The following is a 24,459-nucleotide window of genomic DNA, read 5'->3' as shown; positions in this document are numbered from 1 at the left end:
CATCTTACAATTAGCGGGTTTTAAATCATACATGGAGAAATTGTCTCTTCCAAGTATTTCTCATTTAGTACATCATTTCCTTCACGTTTTTAATGTATAGAGATTTTTACACAAAACATCCTTAAAAATGACCATTCTTACAGAAGTATAAGATTATTCTTTAATCACATTATTTCTTCCCTCTTTTGGTCATCTTCCGCTTCCATTTTGATCTAGGCCTCTAATATTTGATAATACTTATTTATCTTATGAGTTAGAATTGCACGTAAATTTCAAAATTTTAGTTTTTGACAACATACCTTGGTTCTTAATGTTTATTTAGCTTTTAATATGTTATATTGACTTTTTGGTCTTGTTTGATGACTTTTTGTCCCTTCCTTTTCTTCTTCTTTTCTTTTTGAGGGGCGGAGTGGTATATACTAGCTTAAAAGAGATGACAACACCATAATTAATAGGTATCAATAAACATTCCTAATGCTATAGCATCCACTTCATACATTCAAAAGTATGTGTGGATTAAGAGTCAAACACTAAAAAGGTCTTGCCAAAAACTAGAGAATTCCTAAACTTTCAACTATAATAGACATTAGCAATCCAAGCCATTTTGGGGTAGTTAATAAGAGAGAGTTACTTAAGGAGGATAGCCATTGGAGCTCCTCTCCCTAGTTGGAGAAAATTCTTTGGCAATTGAGTGAAATCCTGACTAAGGGTATAAGTGAAGTCAAGACTACTTGCAAGCTACTTGGACTAGACTCGATTTTGCTCGAATTTGAATTGAATTCGAGCTACACACGTATGTTAATGAATCGAGTTTACGTTTTATTACTATTTGCACGCTTAACCAAGCCTAATTGAGCTTAATTTTATTATTTTTATATTATGAAAGCCATACAAAATATAGATCATCTTGCTTTCTGCTTATATCTATGGCAAAATAAACAATCACAAGAAGGAACTCTTCCCGAGCCAAAAACCTTATAGGAGTGATTTAGGGTTCTCAATTTGAACAAGACAACTGAATGCCAATTTACTGCTAGTATCGTACTTGAATTTGGTAACCAAGTGTCAAATTTCTGCTAGGTCTTTCTGATATTTGATGTATAAATAAAATATAATAATTTTTTATTTTTTCAAAAACAAAAACCCATAATCCAAACATAGCAGCAATATTTTGTCAACAAAATTTGTTTTCCTTCCTTCCGGCCAATCAGTTGTTTTCTAGGTTAAAACACTTGGATATTAACAATAATTCCCCAATAAAATAAAATAATTACTCTTCAAAAGTATTATAATATTAATAAAAAATTATTCTTCCAAAACGAATAATCATAGAAGAGTCTAAGAGTTGCATCATTTTCAACATAAAATATATTAAAAACAAAAACATCTATTTCACTACTATACCATATTACTACAAATAGAACTTAAGTTCCATGATCATTAATCTTGACATACCCATCTTTTTTTTTTGAATAGAAACAATTATATTTTTATGCAATGTGTATATTAAAAAGAACATTTTCAGTTTTAAGTAGGAGGCTCAAATGAGGCCTTATCTCGTGGGTGTGGTTGAGACTGCAACTTGCACAGCCCCTGCAAGATATAATGAAAGCTTCAGGTACATTGGCCTGCTGGTGAATTCTCCAATAACAGTCCAACCATAAAAGAGGGGAAAAATATTACTCAATGCAAGTAGACAAAAACCAAACACAACCCATCACCAAATCCTTCTACACATCAATACAGAGATGGTAAGAACCACTGCGTTTAAATTGCTGCATTAAGAGCAGCACACGGTAGGAGAAGCAGAATATAATATACCCAAACGGGCTGACCAATATAATATAATATGTTTAGTATTATATTGTGTGAAAATTTGTCTGTAAATCTAAAGAAAATTTTTCAAAAAAGCAAAAAGTCAATGACTAATACAACCCCTCCCACAGGGAACCCTCGCAAAAAAAGAAAAAGAAAAAAAACAAAAAAACAAAAACAAAATAAAATAAAATAGAATTGGAAGTGCGACTTCACATATCTGCACGCATCGGTTCCCAGAATAATCCCAAGAAATCCAGCATCGGAGTGCTTTTTCTACAGTCCACCTTTGAACTTGGCTTCGTATTCATAAGGTTGCTGCAAGAATGAACAAATCCACACCAAAAATTCAGTATTGCAAGTTCTACACCTTACATTATAATCATCGAGACTGGAGATTTTAAGCAATAAACAAAAAAGCAATAGGACACAAAGGTCTTAAACTGCAGTATTGATTATGGCGCCAAGCAGAAGTGATTAGTTGACCTCTTCATATTTTTCATCAAACCATACAAGGTACTTCCATCACAATTAAAACATGTTCGGTACTTAAAAACAAAATGAAATCAAATTTATTACTTGATCTTCTCATATCTTCATCTAAATTTTCATTTTATTTCATTTCACTTCCACCCCTCCACACTGCAAATAAAACATGACACAAGAATCAACAGCTGATGAACTAGCTAATTTTGCTCATTTCCATTTCATCTCTCTCTCGAGTATGGTACAAACTTTGTCGAACGCATATAATCGGAAATGAAAATTTTAGAAGAATATACTTCGTCCAACTACTTACAGAAATGCAGGTTATAATAATGAGTTAATCAACTCTTTCTTTGGAGCTGTTTTTTTTTTTTTAACCTACATCCTAGAATATCTTTTCCACCTTCTATAAAAAAATGCATGAAGATATATTACACATGCATTGTATGTGTCTAATGCTCAGTAGATGTTAGTGACCACTTTTTATTTTCCTCTAATACCTCTACAAATAATACTTGAATATTAAAACTAATGAAAATATAAAAATTTATATATACGCATATATCTATTAGGTATTCGAAAACAAACTCCTAATTTATAACTAACAAACATATTTCATAGTAAATTTATAATTTTTTTAGACAGAAAGTAATATATTAAGTAGGAAGAATATGTACAAAGAAGAATAATTTATTAGAATAAATCCTAAAAAAGCCAGCAGGCAATTTATAATTAACACATAACTCCAATACTCTGGTGTTTAATTTTTAACATCCTAAAATATTCCTCCATAAATTCTAAATTTTAGTAAAACAACATGATTTATTCACCATTGCTTATTTAACAACTTGCAGTGATTCACAATGGAATAGAGAATAGATGTTAGACACATAAAAACTAAAGTAATTGAAATTATTAAGTAGAAAAAAAAACAAATATTTAATGAATAATATAATAAATAAATAAAGACAATACACAAGCATCTTCCACCCGATGGCAAATACACACATATAGGCAATTTTCCTACCCTGGTGTCCACTTTTTATTTTTCTAGAATATCCCTACAACAATAAGAGTTAAATAGCAAAGATAATGGAAATATGGCAAGACAAATATCTAAACACAAATATCAAAAAATAATAATTAATTCATAATTACCTACATAATTCTTTCTTCAAAATCTACTTTTCAACATCTAACAATAGTCTAATACAAATTCTAAACTTCAATTGAAAAATGTACTAGACCACATTTTGTCAGCATTTTACAATAACTCAGTGAAATATAGAGTAAATTTTAGCAACAGAAAAATTTAATTAAATTATAAAAATAGACAAAGGTAAAAATTTAAAGAATTAATTCATTACATATACATACATGCATCATGTATGCATAAAATTAACACATTACACACACCACGTGTCTGATGGCTAGTATATGTATAGCAGCATGTAGTTAAGAAAATGAAAATCAATTTTTTCTCGATAAGGAAAATGATCAGTGCTCTTGCCTACTCACCTAGCATATTCTGCCAGCCTAAACAGCCTTCCGGTAAAACAAAATAAAGGAATGGTCAAAATTGATAATTAACGAACTGCGGCAAGAAGGAAGAAAATACATTACCATATATAAAGCTGAAATCAACCTGCGTGCAAACCATCTCATATGCATTGCTCGTTGTGCATCTGCTGCAGCTTGCACAGTTTCAAACCGCAAATACACATGACCAGCACTGTTCCTGTAATGGCAAGCAAAACAAAATTAGGGTAAAAGCTTATTTAGCATTCAAGATCATTTATTTAACAAAACCAGCACTGTACCCATACACCAAATGTAGCCAAAACTGAACAAACTTCAGGACAAGATCATTTATTCAACCAGCACTGTACCCAGACACCAAAGTCAGAATGGCTATTATCCAGCAGCTAATCCTGCTTTAGTCGGGTGCAAGGAGAGGTTCCCGTACCAAATCAAAGTAAAAAGAAGCTCAAAGAATCTTTGAATTCTTGCAATGCAGCTTATATTACAACAATCAAGGAAAATCAAAAGACAGGCTGCCCTAGATAATTCTGACATTAGACAATTATAGAATGCAACCAGATGCCACCACAATGTGTATCCTCCTCCACTACCCATTCATTTTGAAAGTAATCCTGGATATTTTCCACATTCAAGACTTGATGAAACTAAATTTTGGTTCAAAAAGCATCTGGGACAATGAAATCCACTTCCTCCCTTTCATTCCCCATGGAAGTTGAAGTTAAAAAAAGGGAACTGTAAAAAAGATAAACCAACCTCATGTATTGCTTCTATATGCCAGTTTTAGGCCTAAAAAGAGAATAATAGTGCAGGGAACTTGGGTTAGTAAAAGAGATAGGACTAAGTCACTCGAGCCTCCCCCGTTCATAATCACCAAGTTGTAAGGCCATTTCAGTTGACTCAATAAACAGAGATTTGTTAAGGGGCCATTAAATAAAACCATAAAAGAAATTATGAAAATGAAAACCAAAAACAAAAACTTAAAAACCAGAAACAAAAACTAAAACCCAGATACCAGCAACTTGTTTGGTTAATATTCTAAAAACTGGAAAAAAAAAAAAAACTTGATTGAACAAATGCTCATTTTTAGAAAGAAATAAAAATTACAAGAATCTAATTAATAATTTAATAAACCTTTAAAATATTATAATAAATAATTTATTACAATTATTTTACTTTTATATTTCAAAACTTAATTTACAGGAACAACCTCATTGTACAAGACGACTGAAAAATAGTAAAAAAAAAAAAATCGCTCATAAACAGTTCTTATTTTTTTATTTTTATAATTTTCATTTTTTAAAATTTTAATTAAATTTTAAATTCATATGATCATTTAATTTAAATTTTAATAAAAAATTATTTGATCCACAAAATTAATTCTGGATACTAAAGTATTCTGGCATACATTATCAAAAAAATTGAAAACCATAAAATCTGATTTTTAATTCTATTCCAAAAATAGTTAAAAACCAACAACAAAAACAAGAAGCTGGTAATATAAATAAAACGCATTTTCATAATTTGTTTCTTCACTTACAGAAATGAAAACACAAGATGAATACCAAACAGCCCCTAAAATTTTAGAACATGCACAATTGACCTTTTGTCATATCTCAAAAATAACTCCTCTATTTTGAGGTTACTTTGTTTTTAATAATAAAAAAAGTAAATTTATTATGAGGAAGAACAAGTAGCACAAAAAAGCAAGGACAAGGAATTCTCCAAGAAGAAAAAAGTAAATACACCCACAACCAAATCAAGTTGCCATATTCTTACATTGACTCAGAGACAATCCAGCAAAAGCAGTTGTGGAAAGCATTTTTTATTTTCTCCATTATAATTTTCTAGAAAATTACAAAAAAAAAAACTCGAATAACCTTTCAATTTTACAACATTTGTATGAAACAAATGAACAAAAATAAATACTTTCCTTGGGAAAAGTATTTGGAAGTAGAAAATTCCATCTAGAGTAGCTTTTTTCATTTGGACTCCTGCTTTAAGGAAATGCTTAACGATTGACAATTTACGAAAAAGAAAGGTTTGGATATTGGATTGGTGCTACATGTGCGAGTGTAATAATGAGATAGTTGATTATCTTTTTATTCATTGTCCGGTTGCAATGGACTTGTGGGTTATGGTATTTGGTTTGTTTGGAGTGCCGCAATCTGTAGTGGGACTTCTAGCATGTTGACAAGGCAGCTTTGGTCATTATCGAAATGGGTTAATTTGGTTGATGGTTCCTCATTGTTTATTGTGGTGTCTTTGGAGGGAGAGAAATAGTGGGTGTTTTGAAGATAAGGAAAGATCCATTTCAGACCGGAAGCTATTTTTCTTTACAACTTTGATGGATTGGTTGGCTGCTTTGCGAAACCAATCATTTGCTTCTGATTTTGATTTACTAGATTCTTGTAATTTCTGTTTTTGATTTGTTTACCCCATGTACACTCCTTGTGTAATTGGTGTTCATTTTTGTTATCAATAAACTTATTACTTATCAAAAAAATAGTTTTGACAATATTTGCTCATGGAAATAATCTTATTTTTCATTTCTAATTATTTGAATAATTACAAAAATGCCACCTTGTTTTCCAATTTTCCAAATTTATATAGAAAATTCGGAAAACAACTTTTTATTATTTTTTTAGATTATCAACTCACTCTTCGCATATGTGAGCATGGAATTCAGGTATTGGACTTCAATTCGTGTGGATTATGTATAGAGTTTCTTTGAATTCAAACAAATCAAAATTCAAGCCTTAAAATCCATGATTCAAAATATTACCTAATATTGTCTATGGAAAAACTGAAAAAAAAGTTGCCTTTTTTATAATTATTTTAAAAATCTGGAAATAAAATTTAAAATTTGTTTTACGCATTTAAACAAACTCTTTATTTTCTACCTTTTAATACAATCTTGAGAACTAACAAATAAGCTAAAATTTTCATAATTCTTTAAAAAACTAAAAAATAGAAAATGGAAATTTTTTTCCACAGCAAACGAGCCCTTACATTCCTCAATTTGGCAATCATTTTCTATGATATTAAGAGAAAATTTTTAACAATTTAAATGATTTCTTAAAAACAAAAGATACCCAGGTAAACGAAAGAGTATTTCAAACCCAAGTAAACCTTTTTTCCTCATAAGATACCCAAGAACAGGAAAAACACAGGAAGACATATACACAGAAAGCATAACTTTTTTAGACCAACTGAGTTCTTTACATCTAACATAACAATTGGCAGAAAAATTAGATAGAAATGTCAGTTGTTATATTATTAACCTCAAATTTTACCCAATGCCAGATTGCTACAAGAAATCCTCCAAAAAAAATGAAAAAAGAAAATAACCAACATGTCCTTGTTATGAGACGCCCTCTTAATACCCTTGCCATCATAGTTCACATAACACTGGTTGCTATATCTCGCTACCCTTCCTCACCTTATTTTACCACTCTCTAGGAGAGCTTCTTGTCCAACATGATTAGACATCCACATTCCCAACTTATCCATCATCTCTGGAGTTTCAAACTTTCAACACTCTGGCCACCAATTTCCTTCAAAAGGGTGGATAAAATCCCATCCCTAACTTGATTACTCTCCAACATCTCGTTATCAAACCCCTCCTCAAACATAGAGACCCCCTCCAAACTGTCAAGAGATGATGGTGGCACATAAGAAATACGCCAAGTGAATATGAAGAATCAGAAGCATGCCCAATTTTTCATGTACTTCCTACTACTTTTCCACCTGCACATCCTTAGGTTTCATCGCAAATCCTCGTGACAAATGCCACCCTCTAGAGAGAACGCATACGCCTTAGAACAAAAGGCGCACTTTTTACGCCTCAAATGGGAAGGTGTATGCCTTTTGGGAGCATACTGGTATTTAAAATATTTTTAAAAAAACCAAATAAAATGAACTGTTAGGGCTTTGATGAGCGTCAAAAGCCCCCTCTCTCGATGACAGTCTTCTTTCTTCCAAGCTTGCGTCTGTCTTCGACAACTACTCCAGCTTCTTGTCTATCTTTGACAAGTCAACTACCCCTTCCCACCTCTCATCTGCCTCTGACGACTACTTCTGATGTCTCGTCTCTCTCTGATGACCCTTCAGACCTCTCGTCTCTTTACAAGCTTGTGTATGTCTACAAAGACTCCTCCAATTTCTCATTTCTCTCCAACGAGTCAACGACCCCTTTTGACCTCTCATCTATCTCCGATGACCCCTTCCGACGTCTCGTCTCTCTCCAATGACCCATTCAGACCTCTCGTCTCTCTTTAGTGACCCTACAGCTCCTGTCCCTCTTCGCGACACCTACAGCCACTCAGCTTCAAGGTCTCTTCTCAATCTGAGGTCTCTCCTCGAACTGATTCAAGTATTCAACTCTCTCTCTCTCTCTCTCTCTCTCTCTCTCTCTCTCCAGTGTTGTTCGTTATAGACTCTCGGGAGACTCCCTGCCAGTGTCTCTAAAAGTTGAGGTAAGCTGCAGCTGCTTTTGATTTGATTTCAGTTTTCACTTTTCATTTTTCAATTTTCAGTTTTAATTTCCTGCTGCAGCTGCTGATTGTTCCTGTTCAATAAACAAAAAAAATGTCTAAAGGTGAATCAAAGGGGCAAAAAAAAGAATTTGTTTGAAAATACATAAAAGAAGTTGGAGAAAAATATTTTAGATGCAAATTTTGTGATCAAACTTGCAGTGGGACTGTCACAAGATTAATACATCATTTGGCTAGCACAAGGAAGGGAATGAAACCTTGCCCAAAAAGCTCCTCAAAATGTAAGAGATGAGTGCAAGATTGCCCTTGAAAAATTCCAAGAAGAGAAGTGTAAAAGAAATTATCTTCTTGAAGAGATTGGGATGGGTCCAAGAGGAGGGGCTCAGAGTGCTACTTCTCCATCAGTTGGAGATCTTGAGCAACAGAATAGTGGGAGTGGCCTTAATCCTAGGGCTACAGGTTCAATGGAAAAGTTCGCATCTTCACTTACCAAACAAGCCACTCTAAACTTAAAATGGAAGAAGGAAGAGAGAAATAAGTGTGTAGGAAAGTTGGTTGTTGTGTGTTCAACAATGCTCTACCATTTTGTTTGATGGATGATGTATATTGGCGTGTTATAGTGGATGGTATTGCACTATTGCTAATTACGGGCCAGGTTTCAAGCCTCCATATATCCAAGAGATGAGGACAAAGATCCTTAAAGATGAAGTGAAAGACATCAATGGCATGTTGAAAGAACACAAAAAAGCTTGGAAGGAATATGGATGTTCTATCATGGTTGATGGATGGATTGATGAGTGTTCAAAGGTCTTGATTAATTTCCTTGTGAATAGTTCTATTGGTAAATGGTTTTTAAAATCCATTAATGCCTATGATTCTATAAAAAATGGTGATTTGATGTTTAAGTATATGGATGAGGTGGATGAGGTGGTTGAGAAAGTTGGTGAGGAGAATATTGTGCAGGTGATAACTAATAATGCAAAGAACATGATAAATGGTGAAAAGAAGATTATGGAAAAGAGGGAGAGGTTGTATTGGACTCCATGTGCTACACATTGTTTGGATCTCACATTGGAGGATATTACAAAATTGAAGATCCATGCAACCACAATCCTAAAGGCTAAGCAAGTTGTGAAATTTATTTATAATCATTCCTATGTACTTGCAATGATGAGGAAGCATTTCACCAACAACAAAGAACTTATCTACCCTGTAGTGACGTGCTTTGCTACTGCATTTTTGACACTTCAAACTTCAAAGCATTTACAAACACAAGCAAAACCTTCAATCTATGTTCTCTTCGGAGATGTGGTACACTTCTACATATGCAAAAAAGCATGAAGGTATAAGAACTCGCTCAATTATTTTATTTGACCAACATTTTTTGCCTCCGGCTTATGTTATCAGGAGTGTTGTCCCTCTTGTGTGTTCTAAGGGAAGTTGATTCTAAGGAAAGACTAGCCATGGGGTTTATTTGATGGATTTGGCGAAGGAAAAAAATGCTACAAATTTTTCTAGAAATGCCAAGAAGTATGGACCCATTTGGATAAAAATAGATGATAGATGGACTCCACAACTTCATCACCCTTTACATGCTGCGGAATATCATCTAAATATCCAATTGTGTTATAAGGAGAACTTTTCGGATTGTGAAGAAGTGAACAAAGGATTATTTGAATGCATGGATAGAATGTTGAGATATGAGGAGAGGCTAGCTGTAGACATCCAATTAGATTTGTTTGATAATGCATGAGGGGAATTTGGGACTTGAGTGGCTATTGACTCTAGAATATTGAGAAGCCCAGGTAAAAATAATATTTCAATAAAAAATAGTTAATTAGTAGTATTCTATCCTTGTTTCTTTTTATAACTTAGAACTTAAAAATGTGTTTCTTTTTCTGTAGCTGATTGGTGGAAGCATTCAGGGGAAACCCCCAAAATTGACAAAGTTTGCTATTCATATTCTTAGCCTGACATGTAGTGCTAGTGGATGTGAGAGGAATTGGAGCACATTTGAGCAGGTTCTTAGTTTTTAAAAATGCCATGTTATTATCATTTCACTCAAATATGAAACCAGTGTTTTGAAAGGCGTTTTTGAATGCGTATGTGTAAAGGCGTAATTCCAAGAAAGCGTTCGCCTCAACCAACAAAGCGTACGCCTCAGCCAAAAAACCATGCTTTTTTACGCCTCATAAGCAAGGTGTACGCCTTCCCGTCTCCTGCAAGCTTCTTCTCCTCTGCTCTATTGCCGAAGCCTTCGCTCTCTCTTCGAAGCATGGATGAAGCCTCTACTCTCTCTTTCAAAGACTCGACAAAGCTCGGCGAAGCCTTTGCTCTCTCTTTCGAAGCCTGGACAAAGCCTCTCTCTCTCTCTCTCTCTCTCGGCATCTGCTCCCTCTCTCTCTCTCTCTCTCTTAGCATCTACTCTCCCTTGCTCTCGAAGCATCTGGTCTCTCTCTCTTTCGAAGTCTCACGTGTCTGAGTTCTTTATTCTTCTCTCACGTTTTTGTTTCATATTTTAATTGTTTAAATTAAACCTTGCTGCACCTGCTAAAATGTCTTGAGCTGATTCAAGGGGCAAAAAAATGATTTTGCTTGGAAATAGTAAATACATAAAATATTTTCTCCATTATTCTAACATTTTTCTCATTTTAATACTATATATATAATTTTTTATTTATTAATTATTTTAAAAATTGCAGTCCCAAAAGGCTTAACCTCGCCTCGCGGAGGGTAAAACGCCTCACCTTACGCCTTTGCCTTTTAAAACATTGTATGAAACCATCTTCTAATATCTAAAAATTTAAATGACTTAAACTCAATTGTAGATTCAACGAAAAAGAGGCATAGATTAGAGCACAAAAGATTGAATGCTTTAGTTTATGTGAAATACAACACCAAACTGAGGGAGAGAGCTCTAAGAAAAAGGCAAAATTATGATCCAATATTGGTGGCGGAAGTAGCTTCAGATGCTAAGTGGATCACCCAGAGGGAAGAATCTATCCTCCCAAAAGACACTTCTTGGTTTGATAATGAAAATATCTTCGAAGTTGATGCCATTACAGCTTTTCCCGTGGTAGCTTTTGAAGGAGATAATGCTCAAGAAACACAAGCTTCTAGTAGCTAGCATTCTACAATTCCTAGCAAAAGGAAGATTAGTGATTGTTGAGAGAACTTGAGTACGCACATATCAATAGTCATTTTTGAATCTACTATTTTATAATTCTCCATTTCTCCTAACTCCTACCCTATAGCTTTATTGAATATCTAGGCACTTAAGAAAAAGACAAGAGGCCAAGATTGGTCACAATTGAGGAAGATGTTGATGTTGAAGTGGGAGAGGGGGAATTTATAAGTGGAAGAACTCCTACTATAGATGAGTTTGATGAAGACTAGGAGTTTGATGAAAACCTTGATAGTTCCATTTGAACTTTGTTGATTTAGATTTAGATTCTTAGAATCTTGGATGATGAGACATTGTGATGCTTTAATTTGGTATTTTCTCTTCTTTTTGTAATGTTATGGCTTATGCTGATTTTTTAGCATGCATTCTTTGAGTTTGTTAGCTAAAATTGGCCTATATGATACTAAAGAATTTTGTTCTCCATTACTCTAAATTTTTTCTCATTTTTATACTAAAGATAAATTTATTTTATTTATTAATATTTTAAAAAATGCAATCCCAAAATGCTTACGCCTCAACGTTTTGAGGCTTACGCCTCCCCTCGCGGAGGGTAAAACACCTCTCTTATGCCTTGGCCTTTTAAAACATTGACAAATACTAAAATCCCTAAAAATATAAAGAAGTCTTTCCTAAACCTACGCCAAAAATATGTGTGCCAAATGGGCGGCTTGTACAGCCTAGGGGGCATAGGTGGTCCTCCATCATTCTCCCTCGGCCAAAAGGAACTCTACTCTGCAGAGTGGGGCTGCAAATACGACTCCAACAAGTCAGGAGCATTGTCAAAAACATCATCCTCGGCAAGCCATGAAGCGTCTGACTCGAGCCGACCTCTCCAACCAAATTGTGATGAAAACCACCATGAAGAGATGTCACAAATTCATCATCCAAAATAGACTCCACTGTTTCCTGTGGTCAAGATATAGAGGGAGGCTGAGGATTGCGATGAAAACCATCATGGGGAGATGTCACAAACTCCATTGTTTCCAATGGTCAAGAAATAGAGGGAGAGCTAAGGAGCGGCTGAACCTGTATGGGCATCAAATGGCAAACCAGGAGGCTCAAAAGTGCCTCGGTAAGGTGTCAAATCCTCTACATTAAAAACTGGACTAATGGTCTTATAAGTAGGTAAATCAAGTAAATATGCATTAGGTCCAAGTTTCTTAAGGATGAGGAAAGGGCCAATGACACAAGCATGAAGCTTTTTAAATGAATTTCTAGGGTAGTGGTCAGGTTTTATGCGAACCATGACACTATCACCTGCATTAAAGTCTCTAGCTCTACGATGTATATCTGCAGCAAGCTTATAATCCATATTACTCATAGCATGTTTTTACCTAAGCTCGACATGCAGCTTATGAATGTGATGGACAAAAGACTCAGCAAGCTCAGAAATACGGGCATCCAATGACAAAGGAACAAGATCAATGGGTGCACAGGGTTTGTAACCAAATAATACACACTCAAGGACTCTTACTTATGGACCTATTCACATAATTATTATAAGCAAACTCAACAGTAGGCAGCACCAAGTCCCAATTGCCCCAGTTTTCTCCCAGAACACACCTAAGTAGGTCACCAAGACTATGATTGATAACCTCAGTATGCCCATCAGTTTGAGGGCGGCATGCAGAAGAAAACAAGTAGTGAGTTCCTTTCAAGAGGAAGCATGATCTGCATTGCATCGTCAATCACCATTGGAGAATATGTAGTAGATTGTCCAACCACAAGTGGCATAGAAGGCTGCAATGTCCTCTGATAAAATAACAAGTCCTCCAAATAAGAAATCAATTTATTATCCAAATCTATTGGCATCTCAAGCAAGTATGCATTTGGTCCATAATCTAACATGATGGACAACGTTTCACTACATTTGGTTAAAGAAAATGTGGAGGGAGAAGATGAAAAGGATGGAAGCGCAAGTTCACTGGATTGAGGAGAAATAATCTCAAGAGGAATTTCAACAATAGGTTCCATGATTGAAGAATTTTCAACAAACTCTACAACAGACAATTGTTCCTCATTTTTTGGGATAGAAATGGAAAATTGAGGTTGAAGAGTAAGGTCATTGACAAGCATATCTGTCCTAGTAGTTGGCAACTCATCTTGTTGTTCATTGCAAGTTTCAACAACCAAGTGTGATGACAAATAAAGGTCCATGGTCCATCTCTGGCCTAGAGGCCCCAATAGTGCTTAGGGTCACTAAAGACAAGTCTATGACCTCATTTTGAGAAGATTCATGACTCACATCAACAGAAGAATCAAAAAGTTGTGCACTAGTTATATGCCTGTCATTTATGTAGTCATGATATTCTATTATGCAAGAATTTGGATGGGAACTTTAGATATCCTCTAACAAGTTGAGTTTTCTCTTGAACATCTTCGGTGGGCCTAGGACTACCTTCTGACCATTGAGAAATTGATCTAAAATGATGAAATTCTTCAACATAGAAAATGGTGTTATAGGTTGGCGGCTGGAGAAATCTCTCAGATTCCAAAGCCATGTGGTAAGCCTTAGAGTAGCGGGATATTTTTGAACTCGCATAATCATAAACCTTTTGATTCCATCCCTTAACCGTTTCTTGAACAAAATTACCATTCTAGGTTCCTTGCTAAGAGCACACCAATAAATGAGGTCTCTAAATTTAAGGTAATAGTAGGCGACACTAGAAGAAAGTTGTCTAAGACTACACAATTGGTCCAACAATTGTTGATAATTGCCATCTATGTAGGAACCAATATACGGAATTTATTCATTTTTTAACTTTTTTTCCAACTAGAGAGTAAATATGGACTGATGCAAACTCAGACAAGTACCAAATGGATAAGAAACATTAAATCACTTTCTATGAAGTCCAAGTAGTGTAAGCCCATACAATGTTACCAAATCTCCTTGCTCTGACTTTGCAGTTTCTAAATTTCAAATATTTCACTTCAACTTCTCACAGATGCTTCAAGAACTATGATAGCACACTGATTTTACCCTCCAAAAATATGTACCAAGCAATCGAAGATTAATTTCTTCAAATCAACATCAAAATCTCACAGAGGAAAACCAACTTGTCGCAGTGTAGTCTCAGAACACAGCAATTAGGCCTCGAGATGGATGTTGGCAGACCTTCAAAACTCAGAAATTTGCTCAGCAGCCCAAAATTAGGCAATATTCAACCTTACGAATGCAAACCAAGCTTGATAAATCAATATTCACTCAGAATGCTTCAAAATATCAGGTAAAATCCAAATTCTTGAAGCTGGAAGCAATTTTGTAGCAAATCTGAGCAAAACAGGGAAAGTCCAGCAACTTCCTCACATGCGTGGCCGGCGTGTGTGGTGCATGAGCCACTTTCAGGGCTCCTCTGGTGATGAGCTTCTGGGTGGAACGAGATCAGAGAGCGGGGATTCCAGTGAGGGTGGTTGTGCAGGAAGAAAAATGCAGGAAATGAGGGATTTTGAGGGGAGTCGGCTGGAAAGTTTTCAGATGGCGCGTGGGGCCACTTCCTTGTCAGATGGAAATGATATTGTAGGGGAAGGGGTTTCAGGGTCTTATTTTGGTGGTAAGGGAGGTGTTGTGGTTTGGTTGGTGGAAATTAGGGTTTTGAAATCCAGGAGCACGACTGTAATTTCCTGGAAAAGTTGCAGGCTGATGAATGCTTCTGTTTTCTGGGATTTTCCTGAGACTTCTGACTTGCTATTGCAGCAAGGGAGCCTGTTAGAGAATGCAGTCGGTTGGTGGATGTGGTTGAGTTTTTGGATGAACCTTAATGGTGAATTTTTTTAGGGGTTCCAAATCTGATGCAAGAACAGTAACAGGGAAGTCTGGAACTGAACAAAATTAGGCTCTGATACCATTTTGATGTAGCACAGATATTAGAATTTATATAGATAGATAGAAATGAGAGAATTAGAAGAAGAAGATGGAGAAAAAGAAGAAGATAAGAAGACGAGAAACAGCAGCAGCAGTAGGGAGACAGAACAGAAAGAGAAGAACAGAGAAGGGGAAGAACAGAACAGAACAGAACAGAGGTGAGCGACAGAATTAGAAGAGAGATAAGAGAAGGAGAAAAGAGGAGGAAAAAGAAGAACAGCAGAACCTGAGGGAGAGAGAGAGAGAGAGAGAGAGAGAGAGAGAGACAGAGACGGAAACTGCAATCTGATTCAAAAACAATAACTGTGAAATAACTTACATGTCCAGCACTTATACCCACTACTAATTAGAACACATATTTACATAAAGGCCCTAATAGAACAAAAAATTACAAAATAACCCTAAAGTACTAAAATACACAAAATAAACCTAAATTAACTAAACTTCTAAAATAACAAGACTTTCCCAAACTAAAATATAATAAACTAGATAAAATATGAACATCTAAAATCCTCCATTGGTGGTTCTCCACACCGCACAAAATTCTTTCACAAACTAGTGCCATCCATCATTCCATCCCCTTCTGATCCATCAGGAACATACCCAAAAACGTCTTCCTTTCCGTCCCACCCTTCATATTAAAAAACTTCCTAAGTTTTGCTAGTGATCTCACACCACCAAATCTTATACTTCGAAATCCCTTTCCCATCCCGTTTAAAACCAATTCTAATCCATCCAAGAGCCACTTTGTTGACACCAAAGCAAGCCTCACCCACCAGCTACCGGCTTTAGGTTTGACTACAAACAAAAAAATCTCCTTCCTACCTTTATCTAGTCTGCTATTGAAGGTTTTCCCTTTTGATCTGAACTGAATGAAAGTGATCCCCTATAACCCTAACCAGTGTCAACATTTTTAGATGGAGAATGGCGACGAAAAAGAGATTTAAAATGCAGAACTGAAGCATTTTAGTAAATGAAGTTGAAAAAAAAAAAAAAACTTCAAAATATTCAAAGTAATAAAGGTTGAATCTGGATATCTTGCTCCAGTGGTCATTCTTTCCAAGATTGAACCAGAGAAAGATCATTGCTTTTAAGTACAGCCTCAATCACAATGGGTGGATTTCTAATGAGTCCAAGCAGTCCTCTAGGGTTAGTGCTCAAAAGTTAATCGCGAATGGATAGGAGGATTTCTTCACTCTCACCCACTTCCATGCTGGGAACGGGAACAATACCCTCCCTTGGCATGATAGCTAATGCGAGTCATCTTCTCCGAGCTCTCAATTTCCTGCAATCTTCAATATCCGCCGTAACAGCACTGGGTCACTGCTGAATTTGTTGGACAGAAATTCTGAGCGTGAAGCATATTTCTACAAGTATAGATATGTAAAGAAATCTTGGCCTTCATCCCTCTTACCATTTTCTGGATTACATGAAGAGAAAGAAATGCTAGAGCTTATGAAGGAACTACTACTTCTCCCACAATCCTCAAGGATATATGGATCTCTACTCTATCTAGCTGGTTTAGTGGGCAGCACATGCCGGATACCTCTTTTTTTTTTTTTTTTTTTCTCTTGGATACACCACCACCTTGTTGATAGATCTCTTCAGTTTTTTCTTTCTTTTCTTGTTTGTAATTGGGTGGCACCCCTTGTTGCCCTTCTAATAAATTCTTCTTTTTTTTTTCTGATAAAAAAATAAATGGAACTTTTTAAGGGTAGACCAACTATATATTCAACCAGTTTTAAATTCGAAAATGTATCCTTTGGGTGACTTTTAATAGTTTATTAGCATTTTTTCTATGGTCAAACAGAACTTTTAAAACAGTATCCACCTGGATATGCAGTAGGCCTACACAGGGAAAAAAAAGTGTATAATTATCATGGGAGTGCTTAATGCATCACCTTAAATAAGTGCAAGCCCTTGTAAACCATGCATTTTCATGGATATAGAAACATATTTGGAAAATTATTTCCTATGGTCACGAATAATTCACAAATTATACCAGAAAGAGATGGTTAACAACAATTCATGCATATAAGCGATTAACAATAAATTTATGCAACTTGCAATATACAGACATTTACTTACCTGTCCACATAGATATGCTTCACTCGACCAAATTTGGAACATTCTTCTTCCACATCCTCTTTAATGTCCAGATCAAAGTCTGGCTCTGTCTGCAAAACAACTTCCAGATTAGTTAGTATTTCTAGATTAAAACTTCCATACAACAGAACATTAGAAAATGACAAGAAGATTGCATACCTCAGTGGCTGGATCAAACATATTTTTCAACAGTAAACACTCACTCGGGTTCCCAACAGGTTCAGGGGCTGGGGCAGCTACAACTTGAGCTGGGAGAATAGGAGCAGGAACAGCAGCTTGCCCATTGAGAGGCAGGCTCATTGTCTGTTGATTTGGAACAGACCCATTAAGTGCGGGTACTCCAAGAGACCCTGCAATACTGCAAACATGATTATAGTAAGGTTATGCAATGCAGGCAATGGGAAACAATAGAGGGTACTGCAAACAAACCTTGAGGCAATACCAGTACGATCCAACTTCTGCATGAGAAGAGCTCTTGATTGAGCATTTAATGCCTGCCAAAGGGAGAGACAAAAAAAATGAGATATTACAGAACAGATATTTGCAAACGCAAGGCAAGAAAAATCTGCTAGTCTTCTGTTTCACCCCTAGGCCATCCACACTTGAGGCTTTGAACCCTCAACAAGAACATTTCATAGTTTTATTTTGCAAAAAGAATGCACACAGATATTTGCCATAATCCAACCACCATCCTGTGTTAAAAAATATTTTTTCTGAACATCAAATCGGTGTATCCCAGTCAAGTAGCGCAAGAAATGGGTCTTTGTTCAAGGTCAAATGCTTTTTTCTAATAATGTCAGGTTAAGGCCACTGTTCTGTTAAAACTCTCCTTTTTAATAGCAAATATTGCCAAAGAACCCAGGTGGCGTGGGGGTAGGTGCAGTTATCGTTCTCTTTTTTTTTGTCATCTGCATTTTTTAGGCTTTTCCCGCCCCCCGCGCGGGGGGGGGGGGGGGGTGGTGTTAGGACTTTTTTTTTTTTTGCTTTTTTGTTGGGGGTGAGGGGTGGTGGCTGTTACAGACTCACACGTACAAACATCCACGCTAATGAAACAAATTAGTTAAATATAATATTCCCAATAATTGATTTGATGAACATGGATTTTTCATTAGTACAATTTAAATAGGATGTCATGTAAATGTGATTCTATTCTGAAGCTGTTACAATAGATCCTCAATCTGTAACCATCTGGTTGATTTACGGGTCAATCTAAATCATAATCCACCAAGGAAACAGCGTCACAAGATCTGATCCCACCTCCAATTTAAAATTTGAAATATTCTTACCAACTGTTGGGAGAAACAACACAGCAAGTTTATCACACAATCAATGGGCTGACTAATAGTCCTGGTTTTGTTGTCTAAACAATACTTTTTCTTGTTTCATAATATGAAGGAAACACTGACATCTACGTTTCAAAGATATTTTCCCAAATATCTGTTATGTTGCATCATCCTTGCACAATGCTAAACAGAAATATTTAAAGTACAATCATTACAAGATATGTAAATATCAAATAAAAATTCATTCAGTTCAACATGGGATTAAAATTCTCTTGATATTCAAAGACAGATGACCATGAAATACTCTTCATCGATAATATAGTCTTACATTATTATGATAGCAAGCAGGAAGATACTAGAGGCAATAACCCTTTGTTCTTTGCATATCTAATATCTTACAACAAAATAATATAGAATGAGCATCACCATAAGCACCAAATCTATAACTCTTTTACAACACAAGTGAGCACACACGAATAAGAACATGATATCCCATAACATGCACAGCAATCCATTCAGACTTTAAAATAACCATCAACCTAACTGTATTGTCCTGCATTACCACTAGTTACCACTTATTATAAATGAGTTTCTTGATATAATAAATAAGAACCAAGTCCATCACTGTTAAGAATTTTATGCAAAAGTAATGTGACCCAAAATATAGCAATCTTTGACCCACCAAACCACCCCCATCATCATCATCAAAGTCTGCAGTTTTTGCCCCAGAATCTTGCACACCAACATGATCTGTAACTGAAGAAACCTATACAAATATACACACAATCAGTTATAAATGGCACTCAAAATAAATTGCGGTATTTGCTAAAAATTAAGACAAGAAACAACTGGCAGCCAAATCATTCTATTATAGCAACATCAGTTCGAGTAAAATACCCAAGCATAGAAATTTTAAAAAGATCAAACATGCCTTAATAATCCGCCCAGCAATATCCAATTTCCCATTCAAACTTTGAGCTGCCTTTGAGTGTTCAACTGAGGAAAACTGGCAAGGAATGATGAAACAATATTACAGACAAATACCAATAAGGTATCATAAAACAATTAGTCATAGTAATGAGGTTTAGTTGACCTGCCTTAGCATGGTCAACTGCAGAAAACTGGGAAAATGACAAACAAATATTATATAGCAATACCAACAATAGCATAAAACAGTTATAGCTGGAGTAATTAAGTTTACACTGACCTGAACGAACCCAAAACCTTTACAGTGTCCTGTCTCAGGGTCAAGGGGCAGTTGCACAAGTTCCACAGCACCAAAAGGTTCAAAAATCTGAGAAAAGATGCATCACAAAAATAGGTGTTACATTAATATTGAGAAAAATAATACCAAACAAGATATATCATTCAAAAAGTAATTTGAATAGAATAGGAAAAAGTAGTAGTAATTATCCTCCAAAACATGTCAGCCCCTTGGCAATTTACTAAACAAAAAGTAAGTACAATCAATTTTTTCACTTCACCGATATTTATCCTCTAAGAAAAAATGGAAATCTCTTCTCATGTCTTTCACAAGTCTTAGCTTTCACAAACTACTCGTTTTCTGCTACGTTATAATCTCCATCATGTAACAAAAGTAACCGATTGTGGAAAAAAACTTCATATTACAGGCTGTCATTGATTTTGTTGACGCTGTTCAATAGAAAATTCTGTTTTGGGATTTGGTGCACCCCCTAGATGCCTCTAATGAATCTTTCTTCAAAACAAAATTAACTTAATTACAGAGCCTCCTTACTAGATGAGGTGACCCTTCTCTCTTAGTAACTGAATTTAGCACTTCTCACACAAAGTACAAAACCTAGATAAAAACCTCAATCCAATCATAACACAACCTCACTCCCATCTTGACAGGACCTCATAAAACATTTAATAGGTCATATGCCTAAGATTTACTAATTGCAATTTAATAAAAATCAAATTTCTATGTAACTTTGCAACTTCTTAGGCATTCATCAATAAAAATATTGTGTTTACTAAATTCTGTTAGTTTATAGATTGAAGTTAGGCATATTTCTATAATTCTAGTGCATGTTATTTTGTATTTTATAGAGTTCTGAAATATTGTGTAAAACTTACAGTCATTTCCAGCCTTCGACTACATCTCCCTGTTTCCTTGCACCCAAACCAGCTCTCCCTCTTAATTTGACACAACTATGGTTACAGTATGGACATACTTTCTGGAAACCATTTAAGGCCCATAGCAACTGCCTGCAATGAAGCATATACAATTTCCCTTCAATTTTCTTCCCCCGCCCTTTCCTCATCATTTATCCATAGTTCCAAGCACAGAGAGCGAAAGAAATTAGCAAAGGTTATCTTCCCTTTTCCCTCCCTTCAAAACTGAAAACCGTAAATGGATTCCCTGATACCTAAAACAATAATCATTCTTTATTTGGACCCCACCCCAAAGAAGGATCACTTTCTTAATAGTAGATAGATCCCAAAACTGCATTACAGAGCAAAAATATGTTTGAGAAAATAAGCTAAAGAAGCTAAGAGTTACACTCCTGCAGTTTGATCCATGGATTTAGAACCCAGATAGGTGACCAACACAGAGAAGCTACAGGACCAGTCAAACAAAGGTCAAAGTAAGTGGTCACATCGGTGATAAGCATGTGTGTGTTGCAAAGATACTGTAAATTATAAGAGGCAATTAGAGAACTGAAAACAATATACAGAAAAATCTAAAAAATTCTTGGAGTACCTTTTCCATTCACTATAAAGACATTATTTGTTGTGGCTATTATTATTATGGTGATTATTAAATATTTAAAGACTTAAGAAATTTTTATTCTATTATATATATATGCACATGAGCATAAATAATTAAATGTATATGCAATTTGCTACTATAGATCCATTGTGGTCCGCCCCTTCCCTGGACCCCGCATACGCGGGAGCTTTGTGCACCGGGCTGCCCCTTTTTTTTTTTTTACAATTTGCTACTGAGAAAAGCACAAGGCATGAACTGTTGCTATGGTGAACGGCCGCTTCTTGTTGGAGGTTCACAGTTCAAGCTCCCTTAACATTTAAGTATTTCTGTATAAAGGATCAACCCAACCAAAAACCAGGCTCAGCCAAGCCAGGCTGTGTCGCCCAGTTTTGCCTAATCCAGTTTCATCACCCAGACTGGCAAAAAACAGCCGAACCTGGTCCAACTAGCCAGTCCAGTCTGGGTTTTAAAACTATAATTTGGTTTTTGCATCTACTTCACAATAAAGCCTTGGGAAAAATGGCCATGGCAAACTTGCTTTTGGCTGGATACAGTCCCCATCAGGTATTGTACATGACTACAAGGTGCACTTTACACATCCATTGTATTTTATAACAATTTCCTTAAAGGAATCTCTGAGTGATAAGATATCAAAAGTTCCATCTTAGACAATCCACCCAACCCACATAGACTGGGACAGATAACTTTATGTCAAAATCCTAGGCGGACTCAAAACAAATTATGCATCTTTAGAAATCAATGGTAAACCAAAACAAAATATTATTCATATTACCTGCCGAAGCTGATGCTCTGTCATGTTAAAGTGTAAGTTCCCCACATACAATTTTCTATCAACTGGTCCATATGGTCCCGCAAGACCACCTGAGCTCCCCCCAGAAGCAGTAGATTGAACAAGATTCTTTTCAGCTTCAGAAGGTTTGACCATTACTGGTTGTCCAAGAAGTAGGTGGCCAGATAGGGCAATTGCCATTGGCACAGACATTGCATCATAAAATTCAATATACCTGCCGCAACAACAAATGCTCACTAAGTTTTCAAGGCATATAAGACAAAACAAACAATTGGAACTTACAAATCATATAGCAAAAAGATGCACAGAAAAAACTTTTTAAGTGTATAGAGCTGAAGCTGAGTTTCTTTTTGATGAATCTGATGCCCCATGTAAAACAGAATGTTAGCTCATCATGGTAATAACACAACAATACAAGAGATATGATATGTCAAGGAGATTGATGAGAAAGCGTGAAGATAATTTTGAATATAGAATAAAAATCAGAAACCACAGGCTGTCTATGGAGAGAAGGCAACAATTAAAAATGAAATAAGACAATTTGTGCACCAATTGATAACTTTTCAGTGTGCAATCCTAGCACTCATTACTGTACAAATTAATAGGTATAGACACATAAATCAAACTGATGTCCCTCAAATAAAACTTCGGCTCCTAGCAATGGTAACAAACAACAGCTAGGTCCAAAAGCAGAACATCCTCCACCCCTTTTTGAATGTGTGAAATTCATTCTCATGTGTGTTTCAAGTTAACCCAAATGAGTTGGAAATGCAATTCCCAGTCCAGATTCGGTGTACTATAAAATCAAGAAACTGGAAAAGACGCACACTTGTAGAATGGCGTCCTTATCAAATGAAAAAAGTAGCGGAGGGTTCATGTCATCTACCTTTTGAGCGCAGCATGAATTGATTAAACATGAGTGCAAGGTATTCCCACCATCCCTCATCATGGATTCTTTATCGCATTGCTAGTGAATTTAAAAATACAGTTAAACTTAAATTTTGAAATAATATATGCTAATAGTTACTTTCTAAGAATACACGCACACTAATACGACACTGTTCAGCAGAAAGGCACATACCCAACTCCTTTTGACCGTCTTGAATTCCTGTCCATGATAAGCCGGACATCTCTCACCTGAAATTACAATTCAAATGATTCAAATGGAAAAATAAGAAATCTATTAAGAAGCTAGGATGCATGAGGTGATTCTAACCATTCATGCTATATATTGCTACACCAATTAGGGGGTGTCTACACAATTCATCAGTTTAACTCATATGTACATTTAACTCACCCCACATATATAGAATGTTGAGACACAAGAAACTCATTATACTACTCGTAACTGAAGGCAGAGGACCATTTACTGCAACAGGAAGTAGATATATCTCAATAACAAGCAATAAGGAGTCTCTCACACGACAAGTGTAAACTATTCTATGACACATACAAGAAGCAACTAACAAATTTGGAAGACATATGGCTGCCAAAGCTGCACAATCGCAAAATCTGATGATGCAGACTATATCATAAAAATATAAGGAACACATTTAAATGCTTCTACCGAGTAAGGATGAAAGAAATTGACTAACCTTGCCTGCTTTGGAGAAGAACTCATAAACGTCTCTCTCAGTCGCCTTCAAAGGCATCTGCCATCACCAAAAATTATTGCAAGTGAACAGAATAGGCAAAAAAACAAATGCAAACAAACAAAATTTTAAAGAAATCCACAACTAGCAATCCTTTACATAAGAAAACATATTGATGCCATCAACCTGATAAGCAAAAACAGTTCTCTGGTCCCTTTCAGGATCAGCTTCAGGCTCCACCATTTCTTTCTTTTCCTTAAATTTCCTGCCAGACATCCAAATGTCATTCAACATATGAAGAAAAATTCAAGGAAAAACCTCATATTTTGGTACATGGAACCCTTTGAAGTTTGAAACAAAACAATTAACAAGCAAAAAGAAATTTTTTTTTTTATAAACAAAAAATTGTATTAAAATGGAAAATAATGTACATCAGAAAATCAGAAAGAGAAAGGAAATGAAAAAGACAGGGAAGAGTAAGAAATCCTCCTTGTACATCAATAGAAACTAGTTACAAGTACTGCAACCTATACAGAGAACAGAACTCAATG

The 24,459-nt window shown here is 35.6% G+C and overlaps 1 protein-coding gene across 2 annotated transcripts in view; it reads right to left on the bottom strand.

Annotated features, from left to right (window-relative positions):
• Positions 1–1,840: 1,840 nt before the first annotated feature.
• Positions 1,841–24,459, bottom strand: part of LOC131160300 (uncharacterized) — a 29,394-nt gene continuing 6,775 nt past the window's right edge. Inside the window, exons 2-13 of one of the 2 annotated variants that reach the window (XM_058115830.1) lie at positions 24,095–24,173; positions 23,912–23,968; positions 23,398–23,453; positions 22,299–22,530; positions 19,979–20,065; positions 19,703–19,777; positions 19,454–19,537; positions 17,918–17,982; positions 17,648–17,846; positions 17,471–17,559; positions 3,925–4,039; positions 1,841–2,133 (exon numbers count right to left, since the gene is read on the bottom strand). In XM_058115830.1, the coding sequence (XP_057971813.1) occupies positions 2,092–2,133; positions 3,925–4,039; positions 17,471–17,559; positions 17,648–17,846; positions 17,918–17,982; positions 19,454–19,537; positions 19,703–19,777; positions 19,979–20,065; positions 22,299–22,530; positions 23,398–23,453; positions 23,912–23,968; positions 24,095–24,173 (1,180 nt within the window). In that variant the 3' untranslated portion in view covers positions 1,841–2,091. Of the gene's footprint in view, positions 4,040–17,470; positions 17,560–17,647; positions 17,847–17,917; positions 17,983–19,453; positions 19,538–19,702; positions 19,778–19,978; positions 20,066–22,298; positions 22,531–23,397; positions 23,454–23,911; positions 23,969–24,094; positions 24,174–24,459 lie in introns of both variants that reach the window. The other variant, XM_058115829.1, reaches the window with a different exon arrangement.

This window comes from Malania oleifera, chromosome 7 (assembly GCF_029873635.1).
Source record: "Malania oleifera isolate guangnan ecotype guangnan chromosome 7, ASM2987363v1, whole genome shotgun sequence".
Taxonomy (NCBI): domain Eukaryota; kingdom Viridiplantae; phylum Streptophyta; class Magnoliopsida; order Santalales; family Ximeniaceae; genus Malania; species Malania oleifera.
Note: the sequence above shows the minus strand (reverse complement) of the source record. Positions and strands in the feature narration are given on the sequence as shown.